The 22,923-nt window shown below is 44.4% G+C and overlaps 1 protein-coding gene across 2 annotated transcripts in view; it reads left to right on the top strand.

The window, feature by feature from the left end:
- LOC137374533 (uncharacterized) overlaps window positions 1-22,923 on the top strand; it is a 57,354-nt gene that overhangs the window by 2,278 nt on the left and 32,153 nt on the right. For both annotated transcript variants that reach the window (XM_068040762.1, XM_068040761.1), the window contains exons 2-5: window positions 8,571-8,981; window positions 9,670-9,900; window positions 13,826-13,897; window positions 19,134-19,193. In XM_068040762.1, coding sequence (XP_067896863.1) covers window positions 8,639-8,981; window positions 9,670-9,900; window positions 13,826-13,897; window positions 19,134-19,193 — 706 coding nt within the window. In that variant the 5' untranslated portion in view covers window positions 8,571-8,638. The remainder of the gene's footprint in view (window positions 1-8,570; window positions 8,982-9,669; window positions 9,901-13,825; window positions 13,898-19,133; window positions 19,194-22,923) is intronic.

The raw sequence follows: 22,923 nt of genomic DNA, 5'->3' as shown, positions 1-22,923 counted from the left end.
GTCATATTCAGCTGGCCTCAGACACCGGAAACATCAGAGGAATGTATGATGGCATGAAGAGAGCTCTTGGGCCAACCATCAAGAAGATCACCCCCCTCAAATCTAAATCGGGGGACATAATCACTGACCAACGCAAACAGATGGACCGCTGGGTTGAGCACTACCTAGAACTGTACTCCAGGGAGAATGCTGTCACTGAGACTGCCCTCAATGCAGCCCAGCCTCTACCAGTCATGGATGAGCTGGACATACAGCCAACCAAATCGGAACTCAGTGATGCCATTGATTCCCTAGCCAGCGGAAAAGCCCCTGGGAAGGACAGCATTACCCCTGAAATAATCAAGAGTGCCAAGCCTGCTATACTCTCAGCACTACATGAACTGCTATGCCTGTGCTGGGACGAGGGAGCAGTACCCCAGGACATGCGCGATGCCAACATCATCACCCTCTATAAAAACAAAGGTGACCGCGGTGACTGCAACAACTACCGTGGAATCTCCCTGCTCAGCATAGTGGGGAAAGTCTTTGCTCGAGTCGCTCTGAACAGGCTCCAGAAGCTGGCCGAGCGCGTCTACCCTGAGGCACAGTGTGGCTTTCGTGCAGAGAGATCGACTATTGACATGCTGTTCTCCCTTCGTCAGATACAGGAGAAATGCCGTGAACAACAGATGCCCCTCTACATTGCTTTCATTGATCTCACCAAAGCCTTTGACCTCGTCAGCAGACGTGGTCTCTTCAGACTACTAGAAAAGATCGGATGTCCACCAAAGCTACTAAGTATCATCACCTCATTCCATGACAATATGAAAGGCACAATTCAACATGGTGGCTCCTCATCAGAGCCCTTTCCTATCCTGAGTGGTGTGAAACAGGGCTGTGTTCTCGCACCCACACTTTTTGGGATTTTCTTCTCCCTGCTGCTTTCACATGCGTTCAAATCCTCTGAAGAAGGAATTTTCCTCCACACAAGATCAGGGGGCAGGTTGTTCAACCTTGCCCGTCTAAGAGCGAAGTCCAAAGTACGGAAAGTCCTCATCAGAGAACTCCTCTTTGCTGACGATGCTGCTTTAACATCTCACACTGAAGAATGCCTGCAGAGTCTCATCGACAGGTTTGCGTCTGCCTGCAATGAATTTGGCCTAACCATCAGCCTCAAGAAAACGAACATCATGGGGCAGGATGTCAGAAATGCTCCATCCATCAATATTGGCGACCACGCTCTGGAAGTGGTTCAAGAGTTCACCTACCTAGGCTCAACTATCACCAGTAACCTGTCTCTAGATGCAGAAATCAACAAGCGCATGGGTAAGGCTTCCACTGCTATGTCCAGACTGGCCAAGAGAGTGTGGGAAAATGGCGCACTGACACGGAACACAAAAGTCCGAGTGTGTCAGGCCTGTGTCCTCAGTACCTTGCTCTACGGCAGCGAGGCCTGGACAACGTATGCCAGCCAAGAGCGACGTCTCAATTCATTCCATCTTCGCTGCCTTCGGAGAATACTTGGCATCAGGTGGCAGGACTATATCTCCAACACAGAAGTCCTTGAAGCGGCCAACACCCCCAGCTTATACACACTACTGAGTCAGCGGCGCTTGAGATGGCTTGGCCATGTGAGCCGCATGGAAGATGGCAGGATCCCCAAAGACACATTGTACAGCGAGCTCGCCACTGGTATCAGACCCACCGGCCGTCCATGTCTCCGTTATAAAGACGTCTGCAAACGCGACATGAAATCGTGTGACATTGATCACAAGTCGTGGGAGTCAGTTGCCAGCATTCGCCAGAGCTGGCGGGCAGCCATAAAGACAGGGCTAAATTGTGGCGAGTCGAAGAGACTTAGTAGTTGGCAGGAAAAAAGACAGAGGCGCAAGGGGAGAGCCAACTGTGCAACAGCCCCGACAAACAAATTTCTCTGCAGCACCTGTGGAAGAGCCTGTCACTCCAGAATTGGCCTTTATAGCCACTCCAGGCGCTGCTTCACAAACCACTGACCACCTCCAGGCGCGTATCCATTGTCTCTCGAGATAAGGAGGCCCAAAAGAAAGAAGAACACTAATCCCATATTCCTACCACATCCCCACCTGTCCCTATATTTCCCTAACAGCTACCTATACTTGGGGCAATTTATAATGGCCAATTTACCTATCAACCTGCAAGTCTTTGGCATGTGGGAGGAAACCGGAGCACCCGGAGGAAACCCACGCAGACACAGGGAGAACTTGCAAACTCCACACAGACAGTACCCAGAATTGAACCCGGGTCGCTGGAGCTGTGAGGCTGCGGTGCTAACCACTGCGCCACTGTGCCGCCCCAATGTGTATGTGTACATACATGCAGAGATTCTGGTTCATCCAGAAGATTTTAGCAACCTGGAATGCAGTTGGAAACACCTACACTCTCGACTTTACAAAAAAACTTGGCTTAAGTTCATAAAGTGGACATGGGGAGAACCGAGCATGCTCAATACATGAGACCAGATCAACTGGAAGATAAAAATGGCAAAGGGAAACAATGTTAATAGTAGGTATTAGAAAAAGAAAAAATTTGCATATACATAGTGCCTTTCATATCCCAAAGCACTTTATACCCAATGAGGCAGTCCCTTGGGATCGAGGATGACTTGCTTCCACTCTTGTTCAGTGGGTTCTGAGATGGCTGATAAGTCCAGACTCTGCCACATGAGGGGAAGGTTGTGCTTGAAGGGTCAGGTAGATGAGTAGTTTGGAAGTTTGTGCACTCCTCCAGTGTCTTGACTTTGCCTCCACATGTTCTTAATGAAGTCCCTGGGCAAAGTCATTTGGCAGAATGCCTCATCACCAGAACTTTCAAACAAGCACCAAGATGTAGCTTGGCTGGTGGTGAGAAGGGCCCTCCCTGTCAGATTCTTCATGCACACCCGATGTCTCGCCCCCTCTGCACAATGCCCCCGCAGTGGCTGTGGTGGGGAAGAGATGGTTACCCACCTCCTCCTGGAATGTCTCTTTGCAAAGCAGTTGTGGAAAGAGATGCAGTGGTTTTTGTCGAGGTTCATCCCAAGCAGCTCTGTAACACAGGAGTCTGTGCTCTACGGGTTGTTCCCAGGGACGCACACCGAGACAAACATCAACTGCTGCTGGAGGACTATCAATTCGGTGAAAGACGCCCTTTGGTCTGCCCGAAACTTGCTGGTCTTCCAGCGCAAAGAGTTGTCCACCACCGAATGTTGCAGACTGGCACATTCCAAGGTCCAGGACTACGTGCTGAGGGACGCACTAAAGCTTGGGGCAGCCACAGCAAAGGCTCAATGGGGAAAGACCACAGTGTAAGGTCCCCCCACCAAGCTGAACTGAGGGGCTGGATCCATGGGAAACCCCTCGAACTGAATCGGGAAAATTTCTGTCTCCTGTATAATGTAAAAATGAATCTGGCAGGACAAATGTGAAATGGAAGGGTTGTGAGGCAACTCATAATTGTATAGAAGGAAACTGATCACCTTTGCACTGTTTGTATTTTTTTGACTTGATGCTGTTTTAAACTGTTTGGGAATGTAATTTTTACAGATTTTTATGAATAAAGTATATTTTGGAAATAAAAAAAAAATGAAGTCCCTGGAGATGTACATGCCATCCTGAATGAGCTTTCTCCATCTAGGGCGGTCATGAGCCAGGGACTCCTACGAGGTCGGCTGGATGTTTGATCTCTTCGGGGATGCTTTGAGGACATCGCTAAAACATTTCCGCTGTCCTCCTGGGAGTTCCTGCCATGGCCAAGTTCTGAGTAGAACAGCTGCTTCGGGAGTCTGGTACCAGGCAAATGACATGTGCCACCTAGCGAAGCTGGTTTTGGGTTATTAGCACCCCAATGCTGGGCAGGTTGCTTGGGAGAGGACACTGCTGTTGGGCTGCCTTACTTGCCACTGGATTTGGAGGATATTGCAGAAACACCTCTGATGGTTCTTCTCCAGTGCTTTGAGGTGCCTGCTGTAGGTTGTCCAAGTTCCAAAGCATATAGGAGCGCAGGGATCACTGCTACCCAGTAAACAACGATCTTAGTCTCGGGTTTGAGATCCTGATCCTCAAATACTCTGTTCCTCAATTGGCCAAAGGCTGATCTGGCACATTGGAAGCGATGATGAAGCTCATCGTCTATGTCTGCCTTCGCCAAGGGGAAGATTGCAAGATATGGAAAGTGGTCCTCATTTTCCAGAATCTCACCATTGATCTTGATTGACAGGGAGAGGTGTTGTGCTGTGGGAACTAGTTGGAAGAGGACATTTGTTTTCTGACTGTTAAGTGAAAGACCCATTTTCGCATGCTTCGGAGATGCAGTTGACAATGATCTGGAGCTCAGCTTCAGAGTTAGTGCACACACAAGTGCATCTGCATACTGAAGCTCGACAACTGAAGTTGGAGTGATTTTGGTTTTGGATTGAAAGCGGCGTAGGTTGAGCAGTTTCCTGTCTGTTCTGTAGATTATTTCCACACCTGTGAGTAGTTTGCTGGAGGTGTGATGTAGCATTATAGTGAGGAAAATGGAGAAGTGGGTTGGTGCAATGACACAGCTTTGCTTGACCCTGGTCTTGACTGAGATAGGGTCTCTGGTGGTTCTGTTGGTGGGGATCACGGCTTGCATGTCATCGTGCAGTAGACGGAGGATGGTGACAAACTTGAACAAGATGCTCCATAAGATTCGTGGTTGACAGAGTCAAAGGCTTTTGTGAGGTCGGGAAAGCCCATGTGCAGCGGTTAGCATTGTTCCCTGCATTTTTCTTGGATTTGCCGCACAGTGAAGATCATGTCTGTGGTGCCTCTCAATGGACGAAAGCAAAAGAAGTATTTTTTTGAAGTGTAGGCACTGTTGTAATGTAGGAAATGCAGCAACTAATTTGCACACAGCAAGCTCCCACAAACAGCAATGTAATAATGACCGGATAATCTGTTTGTGATGTTGTTTGAGGATAAACGTTTGCCAGGACATGACAGGTAACTTCCCAACTCTTCTTTGAAATAGAGTCATGGGATCTTAACATCCACTTTAGAGAGCAGATGGGGCCTTGGTTTAATCTCTTATCTGAAAGACAGCACCTCCCATGGTGCAACACTCCCTCAGTACTGCACTGAAGTGTCAGCCTAGATTTTTGTGCTCAAGTCTATAAAGTGGGATTTGAAGAGTGCTAACAACCGAGCCATAGTTGACACATTTTGTGAATCAGTGTATTGTAATGAAGTCTTACACCAACTGATGGACATATGAACGAACATATATTTCATTTGTTTATTTTAGTTTCTTAGGATTTGAACATAGTTTATTTCAAAGTTGTATTTTTGACTTAAAAATGTTAGTGAGTAATATTAATACATACTCATTTCTGGCAAAGCAGAGGGAATTGTTTTGGGACAGGACATTTTGATTCCCTTACAGAAATGATTTTGTTGAACAGAAATGCTCTATCATCTGTAACAATCCCCTTAACTCTGCTGCTATCCCTAACACCTTCATTAGAGACTAGTCTTTTATGCTGAATCTTTTTAAGGTGATTTTGAAAGTTGGATTATCTAGAATTTTGGCTTCTATTTTAAAAGTTTAGCTATATCCAGAAACGACGAATTTTTCCTGTTCCCTGCACATTAAACCTAGTGTTCTCCAGCAACAATAATTTGAGCTCTTAATGTAGAAAAAGCATCCCAAGGTGCTTCACAGAACCGTAGAATGGATGTCGAGACAAAGAAGGACATATTAGATGGAGTGATTGAAAACATGGTCAAAGAGGCAGTTTTTAAGGAGGGTTGTAAAGGAGGAGAGGGAGTGTTGTAACAGGATTGTAACATAGTGCACAAATCTGAAGTTTACCCCTTTATGTCTGAGACGAAGATGGGTATTACCTTACCTACAAATTATAACTTGTATTTTTTGTGCATCTTAATTATAAAACCTGGTCCATTTGAAATCAGCTGTCAATCCATTTTGCTATGTATTACAGTTTGTAGTTTTGTTAATCTACTTGGGGGATGGTGAATTTACAGGCTATTGGGCTGCATTTTATGTGGCTGCCGCTGCAAAAGATGGCGGCTGCTGCTGCAAAAGATAGCAGCCCCCACATGCGACGTTTACTCTGCAGAGCCGCCGTGATATTATATGCAGCGGCTCATTAACATGGCCGAAGCGGCCACCTCCTCCTGATGATGTGGAGGGGGCGGGCGAGCAGTCCTCGGCAACAGCATCCGCCGCCACTGTGCAGGCGCCGACGCCATTTTCAAACGGCTTAGAGCCCTAAATGACAGTTTGCATTTTTAGAGTAACAGTCCATTAAAAAATATTGAAAATAATTTTAAAAGCTCTTCCCATCCCCTCTCCCACCCCCCCCCCAAAGCCTTACATTTAATGCCTTGCCCACTCACCCCCCAAAATACCTACCTTGACTACGTGACCTTCCCCCCCAAAGTTCATGAACTCTAACCCTCAACCCCTTCCCACCATTCCCCCCAACTAATCCAAAGTGTTTGACCCCACTCCCTCCCTCCTGCACTGAGAAAGTCACCCCCCTCTCATTCCCACAGGTGTTGCGCCTCGTTTCCCCAGACAGGGAATCGAAGGCGCATCAGTGCCTGCCACCAGAATGAAGATCGCGGTGGCACATCAGGAGGTGATGGGACCATCATTAAGTCAGGTAGGTAAATATATTTCCATATTTAAATTGGGGTCCCGTCGCCAGTCGCGGTGGGGTCCACCATGAAGCCTCGCTGCCGCCATCAAGATTGGGCCAGGCCCAGTCGGCGTCGAGGTCCGTGGCGGTACACATCCGGGGCAATCTTCATGCCCCACCCCGCCATGGATCTCGGCGTCGAGGGCTCTATAAAATCCAACCCATTACTTCTGCAGTTGTACTGACCACTGTATAGCTAGAATCATAATTGACCTAAACACGCAAATGCCACTATGATCATTACCTTAAAAATGTTGCAGATTTAGGTACATTTGTAAGTTGTTTTTTAATACGGTACCTGTGAAGTAGAGTTAGGGGCCTATAATTTTGTTTTGAAGGAGAGTTTGAATTTTCCTGGGAACAACCCTGTATTTATTCCCAGTAACCTGTCCTGTGTAATATATGTAATAGTCGGTATATATGTTTAGTTTAGTTTAGTTTAGAGATACAGCACTGAAACAGGCCCTTCGGCCCACCGAGTCTGTGCCGACCATCAACCACCCATGTTATACTAATCCTACACTAATTCCATATTCCTACCACATCCCCACCTGTCCCTATATTTCCCTACCACCTACCTATACTAGGGACAATTTATAACAGCTAATTTACCTATCAACCAGCAAGACTTTGGCATGTGGGAGGAAACCGGAGCACCCAGAGGAAATCACAGGGTTGTATTACGTCCATGAAATATTTTTGATACCTCCTCCCATTTTATCATTTGTGATGACTGGCATGGACTCGATGGGCCAAATGGCCTCCTTCTTTGCTGTCTTCCTCTTCTTCTTAGGCAGTCCCCCGGGAACGAGGATGACTTTCTTCCACTGCAGGGTTGTGGATCCTTAGGTGACTGAATCATCCAATCATGATACTCCAGGTCCCGAAGTTCATTTTGAGAGGGTGGAAGATGCCTGTGCGTGGGTTCTTTTAACGTGGGGTGGCCATTGCGCACCGACTACCATGGTCCAAGCGAAGCAAGGTCTTTGTCCAATGGCAGGGCTGACTGAGATGATTGGAGACCAGGCTCTGCTACACGGACGGGGACTAATACACACACATGGCCAGCATGTCCAGCTGGTGAGCCTGGATGTAGGCCGTGCAAATCTGTAATGACTCTATGACATATTTAGAACTGTTGTAGACTGAGGAAACATATTGGTTCCACAATTGCAATACAAACTTCAAACTCTGCAACAATAATAAACAGAATAAAGGATAAGAATCAAATGAATGAGTGGCTATTATTTGTTTGTGCACATGGACAGTGTGGTTGTTATTCTACAAGGTATGGCCACTCCTATCGTCATCTGACATACTTTTAGCAGAGGCTCCCTAAATAGCATTCAGGAGGAGGATCTTGTCCCATGCTTGGGAATAGTTTACAGCACCATAATGCATTTCCCCTTTTGTTCAAAAATCTTCATTGTATGACAAGGGAAAGCAGAAGTGTTAACCTGGAGAATTTTCTGCTCCTCTTTGAATAGTGCTTGGGATTATTAATATTCGCTGATCCCTGGAATAAATAGAGTTCGGTTAAGCATCTTATCTGAAGGACAGTATCTCCAACATTACAGCATTCACTCAGTATTGCATTAGAAAGTCAAATTAGATGATGTACTCAAGGCCCTTTGCTTATTCTATTGTTTCGCAGTCAATTTTTGATTTCCAACTCTACAATAGAGATATATTAATTTCACAAGTTATATCAAAGACAAAGGTGTCAATTGCTATCCACTTGTAAATGTAGTTAACTATCCTAAGCTCCTTAATATTTTGTTGGTATTGTTAGCTATACTGAAAATCAAGCCCTGTTACTAACATTGTTTACAATGCATTCATTATTTCCTTACTGATGAACTTTCGGATTTATTTCTTTTTCCTTCAGCTTATCAATCTGTTTTACAAAACAGATAATTGATTGCCTTGGTTTTGTGTTGTGTCCAAGTTTAAAAAATGGCCAAGTTTTTTAAAAACGCAGGAAGACAACTGGAGAAAATTGGAAAACAAAACTTGGAAGTGTTACTTAAAGAGGTGCAGCAAACAGGAATATTAGGGGATAATGCATCACATGATAGTGACAAGAAAGATGATAGTGACAGCATGCAAACAAAAAGCACAGGAAGAAAACTGGAGATAATTGGAAAGCGTAACCTGGAAAATTTAGTAAAAGACTTTGTGGAACAAACAAGCGTGACTGGCCTGCTTAATGGTGGGGATGAAAGTGATGATTACATGCCAAACAAAGCAACTGACAATAGTTGCCAAAGTGAACTTACTTCAACAGAACTAGCAGCTGGTGAGTATTTTTCATTCTCCCCTCATTACACTCATATCAATTAAAATTCAACAAAAAAGGAGGTGCTGAGAAATTCTGGAATTTAAATGTTTTTAGAATCCTTTTTAAAATTGTTTCTCTCTGGAGAGAAGGCTTTTAAGAAACTAAGAACATATAGCCCATTGGCGGATGAAATTCCTTGAATCTCTATCAGTTCTTTGGAGGTCAAGGTGATGACTCAGGTCCCCAAGGTGGACCCCACATGCACTGTTCCATGCGACAGCTCTCAGCATATCAGCACACTATTCCTTATTCCATTCCAAGGTAAGGACCAAGGGAAATTCCCAGCCTGCAGGACCCCAACCCGCCTCCCAGCTACATGGCCTCTGACACAGATGACTGTGTTTGGGACGGACTGAGGTTCTACCCCAAAACCAAGTCTCCTGGAAATTGTAGCACAGGATGAGGCCTAACATGCCTGGCCTAATTTATCGGCCTTCTGCCTCATTCCTGACAGTTATGGCAGGAGTGTGAATGTGTCAGTAGGCTCACAGATATTCAGGGCCTTTATCTTTCTTAAGCATAGTTCATAATGTAAATTATTGGTGCTTCCTAAAACAACCCATTCGGAGTATCAACTGGCATCAACTTTATGTACACCTCTTATTTGTTGCTTACTGTGTCTGACATAAGTTTTACTTATTGGCAGAAACGCAAGATGAAAAAATGTTGGATGAACTCAAAATAAAGCTTCAAAATGTATTCCAACAAGGAAAAGTCCCATTTTACGTCAGGACATTGACTGTTTGTGGCTACAGAAGTGCAGGGAAAACCACTCTGCTGCGGAAATTGTTGAATGAATCATTTCGGGAGGATGAGCCCATAACAGACGGAATACGGATTGGACAGATAGATATTAAAAACTGGGAAAAAAAGATAGGTAAATACATATTCAGATAGAGTCTGTGGTAGATTTGAATTTGCACACTAATCAGAGTGAACCAGATTGGAGAACAGGATGTTACAATGCATAAATCTGATAACTATTCCAATAGTTATAATACTGAGAAGCAAAGGAGGGGGGTAGAAACCGAGGTATTTAGATGTGTGTGTAAAAAGTCCAGGTAGTCAGAACATTACCCATTGGTCCATCTAGCCTGTCCCATATAGTTATTGTTATGACCGAGGTGGGTGGAGTTCACTGTCTTTCTCCAGTTCCACTTCTCCACAGGTCACAACATATATTTAAATGTTAACCCAGTTACTGATACGGCCAATTATATACTCTATTTTTATTTCAGAATAAAATCCAACAACCAGGTTTCTTTAATACACAATGTTACGACTGAGGCAGGAGGAGTGCACTGTCTTTTCCAGTTCCACTTCTCCACAGGTCACAACATACATATTTTTTTAAATGTTTACTCAGTTACCGATGTGGTCAATCATATACCCTACTCTTTATCCCAGAATAAAATACTCCAACCAGGTTTCTTTAATAAACAACAGAACTATCAGTTTATTATAAACCAAGACATATCCAGTAATGAAGCAAAGTATTAACACACATATTGAAATATGAAAGTTTCCTTTCTAAATTCCCCACACACAAACTCACAAACATACTGAAAATACAGAATTTCTCTCTGCAGAGATCTGTTACAAAAAAAAACACTTTGGCCAAATACTTGCTAATTCTTCAAGAAAAAAGAGAAGATATGGAAAGATGTCAGTTGTCCCTTTTTGGTCTGCCTTCCCAAATACGTGTAAACTGCTGTTAATGGGATCTTTCTAGAGCGGTTCTTTTCTGGTGGCGTTGAGGATCAGTTTGGCAGGCTTTTCAGGAGAAATGCAGCATCAGTTTCTCTGTTTCTTACACTTGATTCTCAGGAAGTTCTCAAAGGTACGAAAGAGGATGAGCTGATGGTGGCTGCTCCCTTGGCTGGTTTTCACCAACTGTCTTAAAAACATCCCAACACACTGTCCAAAACGAAACCAAAAACAATATCTCAAGAGTAAAGCCTCCTGTCCCCTATAAATCTTGACCTGTCACTTCTCTGTAAACATCTTCCCCAGGTCTCCAAGATTTCTGTGTTTATTACTTAAAGCACATGACTTCCAACAAGACTGTTTTAAAGAACATCTCAGTGTCCTTTCAATGAACTGTCAACAACAAAGCAAAGTCCAGCTTCTATGAAATCTTTAGCCTTCCAAAGAAATGAATCCATTTCCACAATTTAAATATAAGTCCTCAAACAAACTTAACAAAAATGTAGAAGCACTTTTGTAACAACAACAAAATTATTAATTTATTATAAAACAAGACTTATTCAGTAAAGTTGCAAAGCATTAACACACAGATTGAAAAATGAAGGTTCCCTTTTTAACTTAGCTCCCCCCCACCGCCCAACACATACACATACAGACACCGGTTAAAGAAAAAATAGAGGTTTTCTCTGCAGAGATCATTTTACAAAACAACAAAAAATACTTTGGCCAAATGCTTGTTAATTCTTGAAGGAAAAGGGGAAGCTATGTTATGTTCAGATGGCATACAGCCTGGTGTCTGAGTACACGTAGACAGGTCACTGGGATCTTTGCAGAAGCAGTTCGTTCAGGAGATGTCGAGAGGAAGTCTTCCAGAAGCTTCTCAGGAGAAATGCTGCTTCAGTTTCTCTATTTCTTACACTTGATTCTCAGGGCTTTTCAGAGAAGTGGAGAAAGGAATGAGCTGGGTCTTTTCACTTAGCAGGCTGACCTCCAACTGACTCAAAACAGTATTCAAAATGAAACCAACTCTTGACGACCATAAATCTTGACATGTCACTTCTCTGTAAACAACCCCCATAGTTAGAAGGCACCTGCTGTTTACTTAGCTGAAGTCATGTGACATCCAGTAAATGTTTTTAAACAGAAAGCTCAAGTCCTTCCAATGACCTTTTTTTTAAAAAAATAAACGAAGTCCAGCATCTATGGAATCACTTCAGTCCCAAATGAATCCATCTCCACAATTCAAAAACACAAGCCCTCAAAAAATATTTTTAAAATACAAGTACTTTCATAACATTATGAAGCCCTATGCATCACAATACAGGCACTCCCTACCTACACAGGGTCTGGTAATCTCCTGGGACAAATGAAAAAGCTGATTAAAGACCCAAACCAAATAGGAAATAGAAACTGGAAAATTCCATTCCAACCTTTGGATGATCACAACTAGTCCAGAACATCACTTTGACCGTGGTTTATATTCGAGGCTAGCTACCTTTTGTATAAGGTGATCTGAGTCCCAGCTAGAATCAGCTCCAGTTTTTTCTTCACCTTCTACAGTAAATCAGCATTCATTGTAGGATCTGGCAACCAGATCCACAGATCCACTATTCTCTGGGAAAAGAAACCGCCGAACATCCAACCTAGGTTTGACCGTGCATAACTTATAAACCTTTCTAACCTAACCTAACCTAACCTAAATAGTTGGTCCAAATGAACTCAGTCCAGTTCCATATCTTCTATAGATACCCCCAAACATTACTCTGATTCAGGATATCAAACTAAATTTGTATGCAGCCTTGTGCACTCTGAATCCCAGGCTCAGCAGCTGTTGGAGCTTTGGCACTGACCCTGTACTGGTGGTTTCATCTCCCCCAAAACCATCCTGCAACTCGCTAAATGACTTGGTGCCCCAAAAGACATATATTGGGGCTGGTGTTTGTTACCATTAAAGCATGAGATGTAGGGTACAATAAGGTACTAAATTGAGAATGGTTATTGGGCTCATAATTGTCACAACAGTCAGAATTCTCAGTTATATTTAGTTGCATACTGTTTTCTTGTGGTAACACCGTGTAGTGCTCTCCCCTTTTTGCGGTGACTTTATGGACAATATTTTCCTCTTTGGCAGTAGTACCTTTGTAAACGCAGTGGAATATGACTTCCTCCCACCCGACTGTTGTGCTTGACTGTTGGAAATGCACAGCAGGTCAATTAGCATCAGTAAAGAAAAAAGTTGGGTTAGTGTTTCAGGTGTAAGAAGGAGTTACACACAAACATTAACATCTCTGTTCTCTTTACAAAATACCTGCTCTGTTTTCCAGCATTTTCTGTTTTTACTTCAAGTTTGAAGACCAGTTAGAATAGTTACGAAAAATCATATTTAATTTGACCTCAGTCAAGGTAAAATTATGGGAGTGAACCAGAACCCTGAATTGCTGAGACCAACAATGTGCGAGAATTACTCCTTGAGAGAGTTTTTAAGTGTATCTACACATGTTAATCAAAGTCTCTTGCAATTGTTCATCTCAGTAACACTTCCAAACCAATTCCCTAAATAATGTTATTGGCACTTGCTCTTTACATCAGGTATTTTCTAAATAGGGAACAAATATCGGTCAAATTAAATATGATTCTTCGTAACTGTTCTAACTGGTCTTCAAACATGAAGTAAAAAGAGAAAATGCTGGAAAACAGAGCAGGTATTTTGTAAAGAGAACAGGGATGTTAATGTTTGTGTGTAACTCCTTCCTGATGGTCTTACACCTGAAACACTAACCCAACTTTTTTCTTTACTGTTGCTGATTGACCTGCAGTGCATTTCCAATATTTTTCTGTTTCAAATTTAGATTTCCAGCATTGCAGTTGTTTTCTCTTCTTTCTTCTTGAAGGTTGCTAATTTCATGTAATTTTGTTCTACCTCAAGCAGCATTTTGTTTTCTGCTCCATCATTCAGGTAGAAATAGACCAAATGGCTGAACTTGGGGATGATTTAAATGAGCAACTACTGATACTAACTGATGTTATCTGACAATATAATTTAAAGATGTAATGAATCATTTTCAAAACTCAACCCTTTCTTATCTCATGTACAGATAATCCGAGTGATGATTTAACGACTGCAATTGCATCCTGTGTTCTAAATTCTGACAAAGAACCACTTGAAGGTATTAAGTACTTATGGATTGTTTCTCTCTTAAGTACCATAAAAAGTGATTGTAATGGAAAGATTTTTAAGTATAAATTCTGGCACTGATTATGTTATTTGAGCATTTTTCTTAATCCAATTTGAACCTAGATTATATTCTAAATTGTTTGCAACTGTTACATGTCCTGATCTTCCACCAATTTCTTTACTGATACTCTGGGCTGAATTTTACTGGCCCTCTGAAGCTGAGGGATGCAGCGTAGAGGCCAGTAAAATTCTGCGGGCAGAGGCCCGCCTCGACCTGCGATGTCGAGAAGGGACGGCTGTATATTACCGGCGGCAGGAGGACCTCGGTGAAACCACCCCACGCCCCCGATGCCTGGCGGCAGGCCCTTTATCTCCATAAGTAAATTCACATTAAAGATATTCAAATGAACTTACCTGCCATTCCACACCAATTTTACGGCCTCTGTTCAGCCTTCGCATGCCTTCGGAACTCTGCACGAAGTTCCGAGGCGAGAACCTGGTAGGGAGGGGGCAGCAATAAACCTTTCAGTGTGGGAAGGGTGGAGGAGCGGGGAAAACAATTTTGATTGGATGTGGGTATGGTGGGAAGGGGTTGAAGGGTAAGAGATTGAAGGTTGGAGGGGAAAGTTCGGGTATTTGAAAAATCAATTGTTGGTCATTTCGGGCAATGAAATGAGCATGGGCGGGGGGGGTGGCGCGGTTGGGGAAGGGCCTCCATCACTTAATTTTGTATTTAATAAAAATCACTAATGATTTCCCTTTAAAAATTAAAATTAATTGTAAGAGCTTAAAGCTCTTTAAAAATGGCGCTATGTCATCGGGGGCAGCCGCTCTGCCCGATCTATTTAAATAAGCCCCTACGTGGGGGTTCGGTGGCAGTGGCTGAATGCAGGCAGGCCGCTGTGTTCAAAGGGTGCCACCACAGAGTGTGGCGCCCAAATAAAATTCAGCCCTCTATAGAAACATAGAAAATAGGAGCAGGAGTACGCCATTCGGCCCTTCAAGCCTGCCCCACTATTCTTTATGATCATGGATGATAATCCAACTCAGTAACCTGTTCCCGCTTTCTCCCCATACCCTTAGATCCCTTTAGACCCAAGAGCTATATCTAACTCCTTCTTGAAAACATACAATGTTTTGGCCTCAACTGCTTTCTGTGGTAGCAAATTCCACAGGCTTACCACTCTCTGGGTGAAGAAATTTCTCCTCATCTCAGTCCTGAAAGGTTTACCCTGTATCTTTCAACCATGACCCCTGGTTCTGGACTCCCCCACCATTGGGAACATCCTTCCTGCATCTACCCTGTCAAGTCCTGTTAGAATTTTAAAGGTTCCTATGAGATCCCCCCTCACTCTTCTAAACTCCAGTGAATATAATCCTAACCGACTCAATTTCTCCTTATACATCAGTCCCGCCATCCGAGGAATCAGTCTGGTAAACCTTCACTACTCTCCCTCTATAGCAAGAACGTCCTTCCTCAGATAAGGAGACCAAAACTGCACACAATATTCCAGGTGTGGCCTCACCAAGGCCCTGTATAATTGCAGCAAGACATCCCTGCTCCTGTACTTGAATCCTCTCGCTATGAAGGCCAATATACCATTTGCCTTTTTTACCGCCTGTTGGACCTGCATGCTTACCTTCAGTGACTGGTGTACGAGAACACCCAGCTGTCACGTCATTCGCTAAATGTTCCTCACCAACATGTGTGTCCTTTTCTCTGTGTGAATGATGTGTGCCAGCATGTAGCACCAATGTCACATCCCTTTGCACCGTTGGCCCTTCAGGAGAGCCAACGTATGCAATAACGTCATTGCCATTCCACCATTACTCATGAGCGTCTCCATGGATGCAGTGACTTGGATATTGGCTCAGTCAGCTGCTGCCTCCAATGCTTTACACAGGGATGCTGCAGATGTGGACTGGTGCACAGCAGGTGAGCGAGGATGATGTTTGGCTTGCAGAGCTCATGTCGGTTCCTATGGAGCAGACAGCCTTTGTCTGATAAGCCAATGCCTTACAGCTCCAGCTCACTGCTAGCCCTGCGTGCAGAGCCTGGGTGCCATCTGCCCTCCCATGCGTTTTTCATGTTGCAGGTCCTCAGCATCCTCCTAGTCCAAGGAGGAGTCCTGTTGACGTCTCTCCTCATCGTGCCAGGGCTGGCCCCTATTGGGTGTGTACTTGTGCAGAGCAGCAAAGAAAGGAGCTGGCCTTTTCGGCCCATAGTACAGGTTATCACCCTATCCATCCAGGCATTGGAAGCATTCTTTCAGCATGCTAATCTCCTGCTCAGTGGTGGGTCTTGTAGCTCAGTGGCTGGCATTATATCTCTCCTCTTTAGCAGTGGTGGAGTCTCTCACTGGAGTCGGGAGCCATGTCTGCAAAGGATAGCCCTTATCTCCAAGAAGCCACTCCTCCATCTGAGCCAGTTCAGTGAGCAACAGTGGCAGCTGGGACTGGGACGGGTCCCAGGTGTCATGACAGCTGCCTGAGAAGCGGTCACAGATTTGCAGAAAGCATCTGCGGTGTTCACATACCAGCTTCACCTAGATTGAGAGGATTCCTTTAATGGTGACGTCTGCAGGTGGTAGCCTGGTGGGAGGCCTGATGGTCACATGAGTGCAGTCTATGAACATTACAAGATATGGACCTCTGGCAATGGTACCGAAACCGATGGCCCTCTGGGCCTGGCTGTGAAAGTCTGTCCTTATGCGGACATCCTTACTGGCCCTCTGGTGCAGGGCATCGGTGACCTCCCTGATGCAGCAGTGAACTGCTGACTGTGTGACCCCACAAAGGTCTCTGTTGGGCCCCTGAAAATCTGCATAGGTGTCAAGCTTGAGCACCGCTGCTGCTATGAGGACCAAAGGCATGGGATGCCCACCGAAGCCCATGGGCTGCAGGTCATCTTTGAGCAGGGCACAGAGATGTATCACCACCCTCTCTACAGGTGCAATCGCCTCTGACACTCGTGCTCTGACATCTGATGGCATGTCATGTGGGGCCTGTAGATGCACGGCAAATGTAATGGCAAGCTCCCCTTGGGGGCTGCTGCTGATGACAGGGGGCCTCTACGTGGATCATACCTGCCTGTTGATTTTGCCTCTGCTGCATACGGATCCTCAGGAGCAAAGAATCATGCAATGTAGGATAAGCCATACCTATTTCCATGTATTTGAAGGTTCCTAACAGGGCAGAGATTGGTGTTGATGGGTCCATCAGCTGCTTTCATGGATCAACTATGTGGCATGCCATGGCTTTGCCCATCTTGGCCAACACTGAGTGGCACAGCATGATCACATCATGATCCTACCAGCTGAATCGATTGCCACCACCATCCATGTAACCTTAATGCTCCTACCCTTTCTGGCACCCTCCCCACACACAGGGTAACTAGAGTGCTCCTTCACAAACACGAATAAACGTAGAGCGTACACTGTTTACGGAGAGATGGTACACAGTAACTCCCTTCATGCCAGCAGAGCTTTCACTCCAGTAATCCTAGACCCCATCCCTCCTCCCTTCCTGTATGCAGAGTGGGAACCCTGTAATCCCGCCCCCTCTCCCTTTAAGAATGCAGAGTGAGACCCCTGAAAAGGAACTTACCTTCTGCCGCAAAACCTTCTGCCTCTGAGGACCCACCGGCTTTTCAAATCGTGAATGGGACGGCACGTGACAGCTGCCCATTCAGCAAAAAATCTGGAGGTGTCCATATAGAGGTGACGGGCTGCATAATCTGCAGAGTTAAGTACCATTTAACATATTGTAATTGGGGTGCCGTCACGGTGCGGCGGAAGGCCACACCAAGGTCCCCCCACCGCCAGTAATTTGCGGCGAGCCCTTCCTAACATCGCGGGTCAAGGCGGGCCTCTCCCTGCAGAATTTTACCGGCCTCTGTGCCGCGATCCGCGACGGCAAAGGGCTGGTAAAATTCAGCCCGATATAACCAAGTAATGATAAATCAGGGCAATAACTGCTAATAACGATAATATCAAAACCCATTAGCTATTTGAAGATAGACATAAGTTCAAAACCTTTCTCAGTATATTCTCCGTATAAAACTACCCAATCCTTAGAACCCAAACCATGATTCAGATTACTTCAACCTTTAACATCCATATCACTGAGGAAGCTTAATCACCAAACTATGATCAGTCAAGGGAGACATGCATTAAGAAATCAACAATAAAAGGAGCTTATTTGCTTAAATGCTATGGCGTCAATAATGTGAGTATGTCTGTCTGTTGCACTGATGTACATTAGATGCTCTGTCCCTGTAATACTGGACTGAGAGGTCTGAGGCCAACTTCATTCCCAATATATACAGCTCATCTTGCTGTACTGTCTTATGCATCCAGTATGGCAACCTTCACAAAAGATATGTATATAGGTCATTAATACCTCATAATTCATTTAATTTAATAAGCTTCCCCATAAAGCAATTCAAGCACCTAGGTCTTGCTCCAGACATTAACTGGTTCTGACAAAGGGTCACAGAACTGCAATGTTAACCCAACTTCCTTTCTCTGCAGATGCTGATCTTTCCAGCATCTTCTGATTTTGTTACAGATAACACTCAGCTTGATGAGTTTAAAAATAGCACCTAACAGATAGTTAAGTTAAATGTTGTGCTTACTAAATATATTGAATACATAACAGCTAATATTCTTTGGGATTTTCAGCTATTACAGGTGTACTCATGATGAAAGAAAGGCAACCATTATGAATAAGAATCACTTCAGTCTGCTCAGTAATCATATATTATTTGATGTTTCAACTTAAATTTTCATTTTTATCAAACTAAATCCAATTTCAAAAGGAATGTAGCTAACCCTCTGTAGAATCTGCCTGTACAATATGAACCACAATTGTCATTTCTGATGGATTTTGTTTCTGAGGCTTTGATACGGTAGGGAAACAGGGCCAAAGGAAAGGAGATAATTAAATAGGTTGAGGAAAATAATGAGCAGAAAAGCAGTAGATTTATGCAGTTTTATCAGTGTAATTTGCACAATATTGTATGTGTTACACTTCCAACACAAGGTGCTCAATCAGCAGAGAAACAACACTGGCCCATTGCCAGAAAAAAGAGCCTGACTGCAATTTGAATAAGATTTGCTCTTTTGTCCATTTGCCCTCAATGGGGCAATATAGAATTTGGGACAAGTTGCATGAAAACAAAAAGGTGGAATGTGCTTGTGCATCACAAACTATTTCTTAACTTCTAGGAACACTTACAGAACAAAGTGACACTGGCTCAAGTGAAGAACAAGTGGGCGCCAAAGAAGGTACATGTTTAGGCTCGTTTCTAACAGACTTGTGTAAGGTTCCCTCCGTAACAAAAGCGAAATATCAGACTTCAAGCTGGAACAACTGAGATACCTTTCTAGAAAACTTTACCTTTGTTAAACATAAAAGGATAGAATATCCTCAAAATGCACGTCACCACTTTTTTGAAAAAACATGCACCGACCAGTGGCCTAGATAAAATTGCACGTGAGTTTCCTGAATCTGCTCATTTGCATGCTCATTGGTGTGAAACCTGTGCACGATGGATGTAAGCAGCTGAACGGTTGTGCAACCTCTAAAAAGTACAGTTCAGCCTGCACTCTTCAGCAATAGACTGAGGACAAACGCATAAGAGAACAACAATGCTTGGCTCTTTCATTTCACTCTCTAATAACTTCACTACATACCTTAGCAATATTTTTTCTTGCTACCTTTATGGAGGTATAACTACATAGAGAACGTCTGAACCCAGACAGCAGCAGGGCATGGCACCAAGTGAGACAAAAAGGACACAGAACTCCCTGATTCATGCCTCCAAGCCATCCTGGAGGAAAACAAAGGCAGGTGACGCACATTTCTGGGTGTATGTGCCACCAAGCTACATAGAAATGTGATTCACATTCCTGCAGAGAATGATTGGGGTCATTAGCCATGGGACCCATGTGGGGTATGCTTTGTCACCCAGAAGTCATTCATGGGTCTGACTCTCTTCCCTGAAGAAATCAGAAAGGACCAAATAAGGGAGGACGAAAGCAAAATGTCAGTTTCCTACATATCAGGTGTTGACATGCAAGATGCTCAAATTGTTGTTGCACACTAAGGGCTGGATTTTATGGGCCCCCCGGAGAGGGAGTTAAAGGTGGGGAGGCCACATAAAATTGCGATGGGAGGCGGGGGGCGGAGGGCCCATCACTGCCCTGTCGCCAAGCAATTTTGGCGGGGACGGGATAGGCCAACGACGGCCTTCCCACCCAGTGGTCAGTTGAGGCTCTTAAGTAGCCTATAATGCCTACTTAAGGGAGTCTTCCCCTTGCCAGTGGGAATTAACCAGCAGCGGGCGGTGCCCCCGCCATGCGGGGAGGGCGTCTCATAATACGAGGCCCCCTCCCTGCAGGCTTGGGTGAGGGTCCCTGCTCCGAGGGCAATCTATGGCCCGCAGAGGACCCCCGCCAGCAAAACCTCCACCTCCATTTACCTGGACTTCATGACCACCCTCACCAGGGCCTTCTGGACTGGCCCAGGCGAGCCCATCTCACTTACCTGATGTCCGGCGTTCCAGCGCTGTGCTTGGGTCCAAGGTCTGCCAATTCTGCTGAGCTGCTGGCCAATCCCTGTGATTGGCCGGCAGCTGTTGGGGGCAGGATTCCCGTCTTTAAAGGGATGGACATCCCAGCACTGGAAACCTTTCTTCCGGAACAACGGAGGATCGTGTCAGGGATGGGGGTGGGGGGGTGGTGGTTCACAAAAAGGCCGAGGCGAGGGTCCCGCCACCTATTTGGCCTGGCACCTTGAGCCCCTCCGACTGCACAAAATCCAGCGCTACCTGGGCATTAAGGGAGTGGAATCCTTTCCTATTGATGTTGCTGAGTGGATGTTCTGTGGGCCCTCAAAGCAATGAATGCTCCCTGTACCTTGAGGAAGCAAGCAACCCTATAAAACTTTATGACCCTATCTTTTTGCTGCATTTCTGTGATGGTAAAGCTTATCAGTGGGGCTGTTGTGCTGTAAAAGGCATCAGTGACCTGCCAATTATACATCTGTAATGCTCCCTGGCTGATGTTGCATAGATCTTCATAACCTCCTGGAATGACTCTTTGCCATGCAAGGTGGTGATCACTTTCATAGTCACTGAGAGAGCAATGTGGGTAGATGAGTGAGCCTTCAGTTTTTCTTGCAGCAAGTCACAGAGCTGCACTGTTGCGTCATTGGTCAAACACATCCTACTTATGCAAAACTCCTCAGAACAGTCCTGATATGACCTGTACTGCCTCAGTATTCCTAGGTGGGGATGGGATGGGGCAGTACTACCTGGTGGGTGCATCCTCCTTGAAAAGTGCCTGACTTTAACTTATTGACATCCTATGCTGCTCCTCATCCTCCCCCATGACAATAGTATGGAGTGGCACGCTCATAGGGAAAACCATACTTGCTGCTGAGATATCCTGACTGCAGGTCGGGGTAACCTGACAGTCTTCTGGTGGGCTGAGTACCAGAGGCAATCAGAAGCAAGTGCAAGTCTTCAGAGAAAAAAATGGATTTAAAAAATGGAAATTAGGCAAGGGTCGCCAAATGAATTAAAAACTATCTAGAAGCGAGGAAAGAGAGACTAGGAGTTAAGGGCAGTTTCTGAGATTGATTGCAGGGAGTTAATGTAATGTTAATGGGGGTATGTTCTGTATGTTTACCTCAATGATATAGGGCTAGAAGCAGGGGTTTCCAGATTTGTAGATGATACTAATGATAGGCAGTATAAGGGGGGAATTTTATCTCCCTTTGTCCTTCGGAAACAGAATGGAACAGGAGTTCAAATCATTTGGTGCTTTGGCCACTTGGATACTGACACATAACTGCTTTAATAGGAAGCGTCTACCTGGCTCAGTCAGATGGTTCATAAATATAAATATAAGTCAGGGTCCGATTACTCAGTTTGGACTCTGGTGCAATTTTAACAGTGCACTGGCTGGAGAGTCTGCTTTAGATGTCCTAACTTGTATAACCTTCCAGTGCTGATGGAATGTTGTGACTCACTCACCATTTTTAATATATAATAGTTAGTCAGGAGATCTGCTATCTTCCGTAGTGTATAAAAGAGTGCTGAAATTTCATTTACTCTTTTCAAAGTTTTATTTACATTTCAATGACTACAGACTTCAAATTTGTGCAACCTCTATAACACCAATTGAGAATAGTTTCCACCATGCACAGCACCACATCTTATTAATTTATATTTTGTTTCTTGGCAGCACTGCATTTGATTGAGTTAGCATCTTCATAATTTTTTCCTTCAATTGGAAAAATTGCACCAATACAGTTTTTACCTCAAAATTAAATCTCTAAAACAGGTAAATAGCTCCTAGAGTTTTCAACCATAAAGCAGAAAGCAAATGCAGTTCCCAAAGCTGGAATTTGGCTCATAAAGCCAAATTAAGCCTAAGTTTCAACTCCACCAAAATCGATGTGCTATGAGTGCTTCCATTTTCTTTGCTAAATTATGGGGATTCGTGTGTTAAAACTGGAAAAGATTCCATAGATGCTGGAACTTTTTTTTTATAAGAGACCATCAGAAGGTCTTTTTGATTGAGCTTGTAAACAACCGTTACTGGAAGAATCAAGGAGTGCTAAAAACAAGCCCTTACTGGAAGGTACCTGTCTTCAGATAACTACTCAGCAGGGGGTTTTTGACTTGGGGAAAGATGTTTATAAAGAAGTGACAGGTCAAGATTTATAGGGTCAGGAGGCTTGACTCCTGAGATGTTTTTGGTTTCGCCTTGTGCAGACAGTAGGGTAGGGACAATAGTTTGAAAAGCAGTTGGAGAAAACTTGCCAAGGGACAAACCCCACCTCAGCTTGTTCCAGCTCTTTGAAAAGCCTACCAGTTTTCCATCTTTTTGAGAAGCTCTGAGAAGCAAGTATAAGGAACAGACTGAAACTTTTGCTACATTTTTCCTGGAAAGCCTGCCCACACTGATCTTCAATGTCGCCAGACGAGAACTGTTCCAGGACGATCCC

The sequence above is a fragment of the Heterodontus francisci genome, chromosome 10 (assembly GCF_036365525.1).
Source record: "Heterodontus francisci isolate sHetFra1 chromosome 10, sHetFra1.hap1, whole genome shotgun sequence".
NCBI lineage: Eukaryota > Metazoa > Chordata > Chondrichthyes > Heterodontiformes > Heterodontidae > Heterodontus > Heterodontus francisci.
Note: the sequence above shows the minus strand (reverse complement) of the source record. Positions and strands in the feature narration are given on the sequence as shown.